Genomic DNA, 13,333 nt, shown 5'->3' on the forward strand with positions numbered 1-13,333 from the left:
ATAATATTTTTTCTTTTATATATATAATTCTCTGTAAATAAGAAGCTCTTGTGACTTGAAATAATTATAGTCTATTAAATTGCACCTACACAGATTTTAAACAGTTTGATAATAGTTTTGTTGTCGAAAAAGATTTCATTACAATTACATTCCTTAACAATTAACGCAGTTATACACAGAATGGTTTATTACATATGCTGGATCGGAATCGTAGGATAAAACCTAGACCAGAACGATTTCAATTGTCCAAGGATAAGTTCGACATTCTAATTACATGTGAAGAGCGCGTGTACGATCAAGTAATTGAATGCATGGAATCTAGGACTAAGGAAGATAATCAACCAGCGCATTTAATCAATATCGATATTCAGGATAACCACGAAGAAGCCACAGTAGGATCGTTTCTTATATGCGAGCTAGTGACAGTGGTATTGCCTCTATCATATACTTTCCCATGCATTCGAAAGTTTTCTCTACGATAATATATTTTCGTGTGTTTCAGTTGGCGAATAGCGAAGATTTAGATAATGACATAGACGAATTACTCCACGAATTTGAGTCTAAATTCGCGAGGACAATATTGCACACCGTGCTGTTCTATTGAAAGTCCGTTACCGTTACGAAAATCATCAGAAACCTGGTGTTCTTCGAACCTCAAGCTTAATTGTAAGAGAAATTAAATTATGTGTATAACACTTAAATATATATATACCGCGTATATATTCATCCACCGGCTCATGTGGATTGAATTCTGATTTGAACAGAGGATTCCGCTTGTGCTTCCTACTTAACGAATGATTATTCTCGCGGAATCGTACTGTTAAAGTCGCGATATCCCAGGAATATCGTCAAATTGGCATTATGTTACGATTAATCGGGGTTTGTAGAATAATATCGAAATTTGTAAACATATACAAAATGAAAAGATATTGGCAGTAGGGAGAAAGGAGGACGAGAGAATAAATGAAAGAGTATAAAATATAAAATATTTAATTTCAGCGTATATACAAATATATACACGTACGCATATCGTATACGATTGCACGATTGCATGTGGATTATAAACCTGTGACGTGCATATACGTTTGCATGCCCGTACATAATAGAACAATCGTACAGCTGTTAAGTTTAACATTACAAAGAATAATAGATTCTGGGAAGTGCAGAGACCAGTGTGATACTTTTCGCATTCAATGTTGATCGAGATGAGCGTACAATCTTCGGGCTTTCTCACGTTTATTCTTATTAACATGTTTATTAATTATCTTCCACGGTTTCTTCACTTTGTCAGACTGATCGTCAGTCGATTCTGTTAAACTGACCGTTGATCCTGCGTGCCTGAAAAAAAATAATTGTATCAATTGAATGAATTTTGTATATGAGAATACACACACGACGTTCCAACAATTGTACATATTGTATCTCAATCGCGTGCGAGCCTCATTCGGATATTAGGATTTTGGATTTAGACGCCCCGCATTGATCGATCTTACATAAATTATTACTATTGTCGCAATCTATTATATATACACGAGCGACTTTACAAATAAAACGAACATTTTGACATTACGTTATAGAGTGTTGTAGTACAGGTCCACGGCGTCCCTTCACGTGTACGTTCTGGAAAAACTTCCGATCCAGGTTGTTGACCGTTACTCCGCATCCTTGATTTACGCGAACTGTTCGGGGCGGTATGTGCCTGTTCGCGGACAAATTCCGCCGTCGCGGCGGGAATGCGTGAAAACACTCCTGTTCGAGCATCGGCGGTGCGACACAATACAACAATTTGCCATTAACGAAATCCTTCAAAATGTATCTCGCCGAACGCGGGTTATCTGGCTGACCATTCTGCGTCATGAAACCTCTGTTGTCTGCAACAAAAATAGGATTTATAATAGAAATATATATAATTTTCTTCAATCTTGCGTAGTCTAATGATATTTTCACGAGATTTACAGTGATTACGTACAGCCATGCGCGTTTAAAAGCTCCTCCGCGGTCGGTGCACGACCCGGATCATCTCCTTCTGTTGGAACAGGCAACATGAAGCCATATAGATCCTCCAGAACGTGCTTCGGTATCAACGTAGCCAGTAAAGTAATCGCTGGTACATGGTCCCGCATCTGATCGATCGGCAGTATACCATTCAGGATCATATCCGCTTTCGTGCAAACAAAACTCGGCATTACCAAGCCCGGACAATCGCACAACAACAGATCCTTGTCCAGATACAACGTTTGAAAATGCTTGGTCTTGCCCGGCGTGGCCGACACAGAGACTTTCTTATCCATGAGCAGGGCATTGATGGTGGAACTCTTGCCGACATTTGGATATCCTACCAAGCCGATTGTCGTCACTCCGTTTGTGTATGTTTTATTACCGCTGTAAATCGTTTTAAATAATTTTATAAGATCGTCTCTGTTTAGTAATTTTGACGAATTGATTATTTTCTTCATTTCCGAGTCCGTCGCGGAAATTTTTAAATTCTCCAATTCGCTACATTGTTGAGTTTCCATTTGTTGCTCGCTGTTATCGGCTTTTGTTTCATCAGGTACAGCGCATGTGTCGGGGTCGCCATCCTCCGCGCTTTCGTATTCAGATTCCGACTCGAATTCCGAGTTCGCCGATTCGTCCCCACTGTTCTTACTCTCGTTACCGGAATGATCGCGGTCATCCTTATCAGTTGACCTCGCTTCATCTTCTTCCTCTTCTTGAATCACCTGTCTCTCTGCTGCTAATGTAGCGGAAAAGAAGGCTACCTGTACATTTAGATCTGTAAAATATTTTGCCCACGTCTGTCTCTGTGCGTCTGTTAAGAAATCTGCTTTATTAAGGAGAATCATATTCAATTTGTTGGGATCAATCTCCTTAACGTAACGCTCCAAGTCCTCGCAACGAAAGAGAAGCGGATTGCGCGCGTCTGCAATTTGTACAACCACATCGCTGCGTTCAACCACCCGCCACAATTGTCGCCAGAACTCTAAATTCTTCTCGTAAGGTGTCAACATTAAACCCTCCACTTCTTGTAATGTGGCCAAGTGACGTCGCCACTCTAAAAACGCCTCTTTCTCGCGTGTCTGTAACTCGTGGCTGCTTATAGAACTGTCCCATTTCGGCCTTCTTGGTATCTTGACGGAATCTTTATTTTCTTCCTGCTTTTTTAGTACTGTTTTCATTACATCTTTCGAGAGCAAGCCATGACTGTGAGGATGCACAAATTTAACATTTAATTTTTCCGCGTTGAACTCGGTTCCCGCTAATTCGGCGGTTGACAAGAAATCTTGAAATGAACTTTCCTCTGTAACCGACTGCAAGTTGAGTCGACCCCAATCGTAACCGTCATTGATCTCTGAGGTGTGGAGCTGTAAAAGAAAAAAAAACAACTATAAATAATATAACTATCAATAAACTATTAATAAACTATCTTTTAGTGGCAGATTAAGAGCAGTTTATCAGCGTGTCGCAAGAGAGTTTCCGATAAGAACCGAAAAGATATATAAAACGATAGAATACCAGATTGCATTGTATTGTATGAAACTTCTCTGAGACGTTAAATTCAATGATCTTATTATATTTGCGAACGAAAGACGCACGTGACATACTCGAGGATGAAGAGGTTATAATAAAATCCATTATCTTACCATAGACGATTCACCACTCCTCTTGGTTCTTCTGGATCCGAAACGATCTTTGATCAAGGATTTCCCTAAATTGCTACCTCCTCCTTTGCCCTTTTTACCCATAATTTTCAGATAATGATATTTATCTTACGCAGAAATAACAGCTGATACATAAATGGTTTGTTTTAAAAAACATAACCTCAGCTGGGCAGTAATAGTTCTGTTCGTGTTACTTGCACTTTTTGCACTCAGACACGGCGAGAGCAAAGCATTAGCAATCTATATATATAAGTGATGTAGATACACTACATTACTCTTTCTATATAAGTGAAAATGAGAAAGGATATATATATTTAAGAGTTGGTGAGAAAAAATAAGCTATAAAAAATAAACTTTTAAATACCAGCAAATGAAAAGAGAAAGGAAATTTTGGTTGATATATAGAGTATGAAAAAAAATCAAAACCATGTCTTTCTCTCTTTATCTAATATCGTCTTTCGAATACGAGTTATTAGTAAAAAAATGAAAAAACAATTTATTGACGATTAATAAATAACGCAAGATATTTGTATATATGTATATCCCTTGAAACAATGACATTATACAATTCACCACTTGTCTAACTCAATAACGTAATTCAGAGTAAAATTAAATCTGATTTAAAACACAGATCTCGAGAAGCTAATGATGCGCAATTCTTACATTTACCTCTGTAATAAAAACTCGTTATCGTCGCGGCTCCATTTACTAGCACACATAAATCATTTTCTTCTTTTGAAATTCATCATGATTCCAATATTCGCTGGATTATTAAAATCTTATATCATTATAAGGATCAAAGAAAATCGATACATATACACGCGAAATAAAGATTTATAAAAAAACAAAGAATATTGTATGTTATTTCTTTTTATTAATAATAGATAGACTGTTCCGGCATTCTCTCTCTTTCTCTCTTTCTCTCACATTCCTCGGACAAACAAAAGGACGCGGAATCTCAATCGTACTCATTCGTGCTTCTACCGGGATCACGCGATCAGCATGCATTTGTCGAGCTCCACAAACGCGGAACAGAAATTCCCCTCGCAAGGCAGCTTGTGAACAGTTTCTATCGGAATAATCTATTCGTGTGTTCCATTCGATCCCTCTAATGCATATATTACAATTTTTCGCCTATTTCGAAGAAGGCTGTTCATACATGGCAGATTCGCACCGCACAGTCAATCCGGATCGACTGAATCCGGAATAATTAAAGTCGAAACTGGCGTTTCGTTTACCTTTTTCCCGAGGGGGAAGAAGATTCACTTCAACAAATCGTATTGAGTGCAATCGGCCCAGCGTAGTAATCGTTATCACGCTTTTTCTGGGCGAATCGTAAAAATATACATGTATATAGTCCATTTATATATATATATATACACGAATAGTGTTTTTTTTTCACACGCGCGAATACAAGAATTCGCGATTATTATTCGTGAACGACGGTGTTCGACATGATATATATTTTATACACTGACAATTAATCACCCTTGACGTCTAGGTACGGTGAATGCACAGTTCGCGTAACGTACCACTTTATGTGTCACCAATATAATTGTTCCAAGAAGCCTTTTTAATAATTGTCCCTTCCTCTTCCCCCTCTCGACTGATCGTTATCGCGTCCTCTACCGCGATTGCTGTAGCCGCTCCTGCCCATGTTGTCACCACCGCGGTTCATGCCGCGATTAGGTCCGTTCTTGCCAAAGTTGCCAAAATTAGAGTTGAAATTGTTCAACTGAGCTTGCGGATTTTGGCCGCGAAAATTGGGCCCGAAGCCCGGCCGATCGAAGTTCATGGGACCAGCGTTGGGCCCACGGAAGGCGTTAGGCGGCCCCTGAAAATTGTTGCCAAACGGCGGCGGCGGACCCTGATGATTCGGTCCAAACGGTGGCATCGGACTCGGCCTGAAGTGATTCGGCCCGAAATTACCGTTCGGCGGTGGCCGGAAGCTGGGCCCGAAACCACCGGGCGGCGGCGGTCCGTTGGGCCCGAAGCCCGGATGGTGCATACTGGGATGATGCGGCATCATATGTGGCGGTATCGGGCCGTCCAAACCGGGATGCGGTGGTTTGCCCTGCATCCCGGGATGTTGCGTCATTCCAGGATGTGGCACCAAACTCGGTATCGGTGGCGGCATGTTGGGATTGATATTCTGCATGTTATGGTGATTCGCCTGCAAATGCGGCATGCCGGCCATGTGGCCGTGTATGCTGTTACCCATGCCGCCCGGGCCCATCGCAGCTATGCCGTTATCGCGTTTGTCACCGAAGCTGGCATACGTGCCATCCGGTTTGCGCGGACCGTCGCCCATGCTCTTCTCATCATCGGTCCAGCGACCGCCGTCGCGATCCCGCTCGTCGTACATATCGTCCATGTCCAGCAGCTTTTTAGGCGGGAAACCGATGTTGCGGAAGTCCTTGTCAGCGAAACTGTTGCCACGCGACAATTCGTACTCGTTACGCGAACCGGGTCTACCGAACCTCAGATCCTCGTCGCCGCGACTGCCACTCCTCGCGGAATCACCGTGCGAACCGCCTCTTCTGTGGTCCTCGTCTTGGAAGGAGTTGGCCTCCGCGGCATTGGATTTGCCGAATCTTAAATCTGTATCGCTGGACTGCGAATCTTCCGTAATCGGAATACCGCCGAAAACCGGCTGATGGATCTTGGACGTACGATCGCTAGCTCCGCCATCACTCCAGCCGATTAGCTGATCGAACTTACGCTTGCCGCCGCGATTCAACGTTTTCAACAGCTCAGGATTCTGCGCGAACTTTGAGCTGGGTAAGGGTGGCGGCAGATCTATATCTGGTACTTTGGAATAGTCGATCTCGCCGTCATCTTGCAGGTATTCTTCGGCCTCGTCCACGTTATCCGGTGGACCCACCACGTCTCGTAGCTCCTCTATCTCACCAGAGAATACTAATTTGTTTATGGCTTCGGTTCCTTTACTAATCGCCTCCGCCAATTTCGAATCCGCTAAAAAACACAATTGTATATTAGTAAATCAATAAACGTGTATTTTTTCACTGTATCATCAGTGCGTAAAATGCTTCTTTATACATATTTTTCAAACACACACATACACACTTTATATAATACTCACTTTCCACAGGAATCATTTTCCCGTATAGTATAATGGCGTTGGGCGCGACTTCGTTCAATGGCACAGCGCCCGGCGTAGTCTCTATTAATTGATTAACGAATGCGTTAAGTGCTTCGACCTGCTCCATATCCTCAGCCTCCATTTCATTCCATTGAGCTTGGAAGTTTCGTGGTATCGGTTTGCTGTACGGAACTTTCTTGTTGGCAAACTTCTTGCCCTCGTCCACAGCATGATCGAGGTCTAGACCCGGAATTCCGCTACTCTTGTCCTCGGATTCACTGTCGGCGTTGATTCTGTCCTCCGGTCCCATACCGGGTATCACTGCCGCTTCATCGGCTAAAACAGATGAAAGAGATTAAAATATTTTCGTAAACTGTATATCATATATATAATATTTGAAATATATTGAAATACTTTTTAATAAAATATTTCTAATACCGATTTCATGATCGTCAATGCCAGCCGATCCGGCCGGTAACGTATTGAGATTGTATTTGTCTCTCATCAGGTCTCCCGGTCTGTTGCGCGTCCAAAACTTGGATGTGTGATCGTTGCTGCCGGAACACAGAATATGTCCCAGCGGATGCCAAGCCAACGTCCATACTATGCTATCATGCGCCTGTTCTATCGCTCCTACTTCTTTATCCGCTCTGAAAAAATTCAAGATAAAAATTATACACAAATTTAGCTCCGAGCAATCGAGTGATTACTCTAGCGAAAGCATACGATATGTACCCCACATGCCAGAAGAGTATGGCACCATCGCTACCACCGCTACAGAAGAGACCTTCATGGCTTGGATGCCAAGCGACGCTAGACGCCTCCTTCTTATGACCGCGGAACGTCTGAACTTCTTGGCTAAGATTCCTCAGATCGAACAGTTTTAACAGATGATCTCTCGATGCGGTCACCAACCAGTTACCGTTCTCGTTCCACTTTACATCCATCACGGTCGACTTATGCGCATGCAGAGTCGCCAGGGATTGTCCGGTCTTCGGATCCCACAGTTTCACCGGTTGCTGATTGTCCTTGCTGCCGGAAATGACTAGACTTTTTTGCGGATGCCAATGAACGCATTTAACATCTGCACCATGACCTATGGAGAAAAACATTATATGAAATATACTGAATCGACTTTTTATTTGCTAAAAATAGATCGACATAGAAAAAGAAGAATAAAGACATTATGATTTTAAATCTATCTTTTATCATTTTTCTTATATATAAAAATTCTTTAAAAGGTAGAAAATATATAAAATATTTTTATAATATAAGAGAGATACATTAAAAATAGTAATATATGATAAACTAAAAGATGTAAAATAATAAGTGTACGTTGAAACAAAAACATTTAAGCAATTGAGTAAATGAAAAAAATATGATAAATTCATAGATAAATTACAAGAAAGATTTTTTTACCTCTGAGAATTCGTTCCTCGTGACAGCGAAGAAAATCCCAAATTCTGACAGTTCCGTCATCGCTGCAAGTCGCCAACTTGTGATCCGTTGGACTGAAACTACCCGCCCCAAAAAAAAGAAACAAGTTACATTTGAACAATGCACTATCATATATAATATAAAAAAAAAAATAATTGTGTTAATCTTTTATATTTGCCGATATATCCACGACGTGAAGAGTTATGAATAAACTCGAATAATTGATTACGAGAAACGTTGGAAAAAGGAATTATCAATTTTATCTTACGTACCGAAAAACTCGCAATCAGTTCGAGAGAATAAAATAGTAATTTAATATTCTGAAATGGCTAAGATAATGGAATATAGTTGTTGATTTTACGAATTTTTATTGAAACTCTTATTTTACAGAATTAGAAATAATTCTGTATGACAAAGCAAAAAAAAAAATTAAGAAAGATAAAGTGATTATCGGATACAGTGAAAAAACTACACAGTAAAAAAAAACAAAAAAAAACACGCACACACACATGATACATCTTACGGACACTGTTACAATATAACTTATTAAAGTGATTTTAATAAATTGATTGCTAAAAAGTCAAACATACTGTATATTTATTACCAATTCATTAATATATGTATTATAATTATTACCGCATGCACAATGTCGATATATGTATATATGTGTGTGTGTGTAAATTATTTTTATATATGTATGTATATATATATGGAAGAAGCAAAATAGAAAATTATCAATACTGTTCTTCGAGAACTTTTTTTCGTGAAAAGTTATTTAAATAAATTTTTTTTCTTAGAAATATCTGTGTAGAGAAATGTATTCTAGTATTGCACCGATTTATATTTATTTTTAATTTATATAACTAATATATATCTTGAATATATATTGTGTTATATGGATAATTTGCGAGAAATTAATGACCTTACATAAATGCAAATTAATGCATTGCGTGATATAAATTATATGTATTTTAATATGAAATTTTGGGGGGCGAAAATTTATCTATATAGATAATATTATCTATTAGATAATATTAAATACATATCAAGTTGTTATTTTTCGTAATGGGTCATAGTTGCCGTTTGATGATTCTCCTTGTTTGTTGTTTGCTGATATCGAAAGCATTGTACGCGTGAAGAAGCAGAAAAAAGAAATGCGAGCAAGTGTGTACACACAAGAGCAGTACACATATATAAGTGAACTGTATATTGGCCTGAAATAACTTCGAACGTATGTAAATAGAGAACATATAGCCGAATCTTACGAATGCGCCATCGAGGAATAGACAGAGATCAGTATAATAAAAGGAATGTTTTTTTACATATATAAATATATATATTTTTTTAAATAAACAAAAAACCATCCGCGACAGTCATATCTGGCACTCAAATAAGATCCCATTTTGTGTGTTGGGCAATGCGTGCGAACACAGTTTCATCTTGGTGAAACTGAATATTATCCTTTGATGCCACATGACCACCGAGTGATGTATTAAGAGCAATATTTTTTTTCAAAATTTAACGTTTATTGCACAAAAAAAATGTCCGAAGTGTACATGAATCATGTCATCTTATCATTTGTCTCTGTTACGCTCTCTCTCTCCCTCTCTCGCTCTCTCTCTCTCTTTCGTCTGCGAAAGGGCACAAGTGACACAAAACGAAAGATAAAATATTTTATTTTCATAGCCATGCAATAATAATGTGACGTCTTTATTTAACTTTATTGAAACTTAAACGATATAAAGAAGGAGACACAGGATATTTCATCTTTTATTTATCATTATATAGGAATCTCGACTAGGTATTGCCATATATATATATATATATATATATATATATATATATATATATATATATATATATTTCTCTTTTATTTGTTATTCTAAAGCATACATCTTTGCCGAATAAATAATCTAGCCACATAAACTCCTTAAAACGAGAGCCATAAGGACCTAATAGCACTATATGATAACTTAATTAAAATTTGCGTGCCACTTCTCAATATGCGATAAGCGCATTATCGATACTATATGGACAGAATAATAAATCGAAAGTTAGGTCCCTAAGACTATAGATACAAATCATAAATTATATATCGATACGCGTAATATAATGTACGCAAAAAAATTTACACTGTCCTCTTATGTTATCAATTTTTACATCGCGATAAAAACAATTATTTATTAAGTTCTGCAAAATCTATTGAAAATTTATTCTTAAACCGTTGCACTTAAAAGATATGATTGCTACAGCATAATGGAAATATTTTCTATTATGATTGAAAATAATTTAAAAAAAAAAAGAAGATTGGAGTTTGACTCTTCAGACTTTTATTTTTCCAATTTGAAAATCTTCTCTTAATTCGGCAAAAGATATCGAAACTTCTTTTACGTAGAATCTGATCAAAACGTTCAACACCAGCATTTTTCACGAATATGGTTCATTCCACATGGTTCATGACGCGCGAACGTTATATTTCATATATCTATCCAATGCTAAAGACTTGTTAAAAATCACCTGTGTACCCATACAAGAATCTCTATTACTCTGCCAGAAACGGCACAAAACCAGAAAAGGAATAAGAGAATAAGAGTCACGTCCAATGTCTTAACTACAGCAAGGATGGACGGATCATCGGCAACAGTGGCGCGAGAGACGTAAGGACTAGTGTGGTGGATGGTATACCTGAGACCTCTAATCGCTTCTTTGTGCGCTTGAAACATCTTGACGTTGTTCATGTTGCTCTGCCAATATTTTACGTAGCCTGCATGGTCCCCTGTTACCATCCAGCTCTCATTGTGCGACCATACCATTGTCCTTACCGGGCTGTCGTGTGCCTAAACAGAGAAATTAATTTTTCCTGTCAAAGCGCAAATGACGATATCTCATTAAAAACTTTTTTCTAAAAGTCTATATAAATATAAATTCAAATATATGATTATTTAGCAACACTAAATAAAAAATTATATTCAAGTTATCTCACATATATACAGAAAGATAGTTTTACCACTATATTCAATTTATCTCTACAATAAAATTAAGATTTTCTATATCCTGCAAAATATTCTCAGAGGTGTAGGACCAAAATTGAAAAGTATTTAATCTCTCGTGGAATGTTTTGACATAAAATATATATAAATAATTTACATTTGAAACATATTTAATTTTTACCATGTAACTCCAACAGTTTAAAATCTAATTATATCTAATATGTATATATATATACCTGCAGAATAGTTTCAAAATTGAAAGTAAGGCCATTCCACAGTGTGAATTCCCCACTCGAAGCACCAGTGACAAGACGTCTACCCTCTGGTGTCCAGGCCATACAAAAAATCGGACAACGCATTTTATTGGTAGCCGTTTTTACGAACCTCGTGGTAACTGCATTTATTGGATTGTCAATATAACTTGGCGGAGGGAGTAAATCAGGATAGTATATTACGTCTGGCTGAAGTGCGCGACGATCCCTGTAGTCCCGCTGCCATACGCGATTCTGCGGAAATTCAAAAGTTTATGAGTCTGAGAAAATCATTTTGACAAATTTACGCAACAAAGTATATGCGAATATTTACTTCTAAACTTTTGATGATGGCCGAGTTGTAATCGACAGTCTTTCGCATAACGGATTTCCTAAGCCTTTTTCCATCAAACTCATCTTGCAGAGTATCTTGTCCTCCAGCGACAACTTTTGGAGCATGATAAGGTCTGAATGGCTTGAAGAAACCGCGACTGCCCTCTCTGTGATTCGGATAACGGTGCTGATAGCTACCCGATGTGTTTATCGTAGTTAAGTTTGGTGGCGGCGCTGATAAATTTGGAGCTGTCGGCGGTGGCACAGACATATTGGGTAAGCTTACAGCTGGTGGCGGATTCGCAAACTGAGTAGTTGCAGACATGATGAGAGGATGTGCACGTGCAGGTACAGAATAATTTCAATTAAACTTTTTGTCCAATTTGTACAGACAATAAGAATCAGGCATGTTTTATGCCTGTAATGACATTACGGCATTAAAGTGATAAATCCATTCTTTCAATGAAGCCTGTAAAAGACAAGAAAATTTTTTTTTTATTATTCTAAATATAAAATATACCATCAGTCTTCTATTATTATTGTAATAAAGATTCTATAGCAATAATGTATTTCATAGCCACATGAGGAGCACAACAAATTGCTCATCTTTTATTAATTATATATTCAATTATTGTACTATTTAAAAATTTGCATATAACAATCAAATTAATCAATAAAGCAACACTAATCAAAATTGATATAATTGTACACTATATTTTATTGATAATTTATGATCTCTTCCAATTATTTAAAGTTGCTTCAATATGGTCTTTCTGCTACATTAAAATTGTTCCAATCTAATTTAATCGTCAATTATCATTTATAGCATATAATTTATAAAGAGAAAAAAGATAAACCTACATCAATTTTGTATCATTCTTCGCGAATGAGTCACTATGACTCGATTATAAAAAGAAAAATATATTTTCTTTAACAAAATCTCTCTAAACTCGGTATATTTTTCCGAATTAAAAAATTATTAATCGTATAATCAATTGACATATCGTAGTCAACCAGTAGTCGAGGAAAGCATATACATACACGTCACGATGCTCCACAAAACACGTTGGACTGATGAAGAGTACACAATCCGTACGATGAAGACGTGCGCATGAGATTTCGGAGATTCTCAGTTCCTTATCGATCTCATCGGGGCTCAATGTAATCAAAATCGCCGAGACGAGTAGATCTCAGAAGTTTCTTCTCTTCACGCGACGCGAAATGAGAACGTACACAACCACCAGTTCGGCCGCCACGCTTCCGCGAAACTTTCCGAGACGGCTTCTCGGGCGTCACTCGCGAACCGTTCAGCGTGTTCGATCCCGATCCGGAGAGAGAGGAAGAGCTTACGGTGAGGCGAGACGAGTCAGCGGAGCCAAGAGTCGAAACCAAGCTGGTTCTTCTCCAATTAATAGCGTGTAACAGACGAACTGCGAGAATGTGCGCCCGCCGCGAACGCCATTACTCTCTCTCTCTCTCTCTTCCTCTCTCTCTTGGGCGACGACATCCGTCACTTCGGCCGCCACTTCCGCCGGCGTGACCAAGGTGGGAAACTTGCCA

At 38.4% G+C, this 13,333-nt stretch overlaps 3 protein-coding genes across 4 annotated transcripts in view; 1 reads left to right on the forward strand and 2 right to left on the reverse strand.

The window, feature by feature from the left end:
• The window catches only part of LOC115245180 (RNA polymerase II subunit A C-terminal domain phosphatase SSU72), a 3,231-nt gene extending 1,662 nt beyond the window's left edge, over positions 1 to 1,569 (forward strand). Inside the window, exons 3-4 of one of the 2 annotated variants that reach the window (XM_029823354.1) lie at positions 170 to 392; positions 503 to 1,569. In XM_029823354.1, coding sequence (XP_029679214.1) covers positions 170 to 392; positions 503 to 604 — 325 coding nt within the window. In that variant the 3' untranslated portion in view covers positions 605 to 1,569. Of the gene's footprint in view, positions 1 to 169; positions 429 to 502 lie in introns of both variants that reach the window. The other variant, XM_029823346.1, reaches the window with a different exon arrangement.
• On the reverse strand, positions 977 to 3,888 carry LOC115245173 (large subunit GTPase 1 homolog). The gene is made up of 4 exons (XM_029823334.1): positions 3,642 to 3,888; positions 1,970 to 3,362; positions 1,571 to 1,871; positions 977 to 1,338 (listed from the first exon to the last, which is right to left on the reverse strand). The coding sequence occupies exons 1-4, from the start codon at positions 3,741 to 3,743 to the stop codon at positions 1,191 to 1,193; spliced, it is 1,944 nt and encodes a 647-aa protein (XP_029679194.1). The 5' UTR covers positions 3,744 to 3,888; the 3' UTR covers positions 977 to 1,190.
• Positions 3,889 to 4,186: 298 nt separating this feature from the next.
• Positions 4,187 to 13,254, reverse strand: LOC115245249. Its single transcript, XM_029823476.1, has 9 exons — positions 12,815 to 13,254; positions 11,775 to 12,242; positions 11,426 to 11,695; positions 10,885 to 11,036; positions 8,182 to 8,279; positions 7,498 to 7,858; positions 7,201 to 7,412; positions 6,763 to 7,098; positions 4,187 to 6,635 (listed from the first exon to the last, which is right to left on the reverse strand). Exons 2-9 carry the CDS (start codon positions 12,096 to 12,098, stop codon positions 5,233 to 5,235), a joined length of 3,156 nt encoding a protein of 1,051 aa, XP_029679336.1. The 5' UTR covers positions 12,099 to 12,242; positions 12,815 to 13,254; the 3' UTR covers positions 4,187 to 5,232.
• Between the last annotated feature and the right edge of the window lie 79 nt (positions 13,255 to 13,333).

This window comes from Formica exsecta, unplaced genomic scaffold, assembly GCF_003651465.1.
Source record: "Formica exsecta isolate Colony F162 unplaced genomic scaffold, ASM365146v1 scaffold122, whole genome shotgun sequence".
NCBI classification, from domain to species: domain Eukaryota; kingdom Metazoa; phylum Arthropoda; class Insecta; order Hymenoptera; family Formicidae; genus Formica; species Formica exsecta.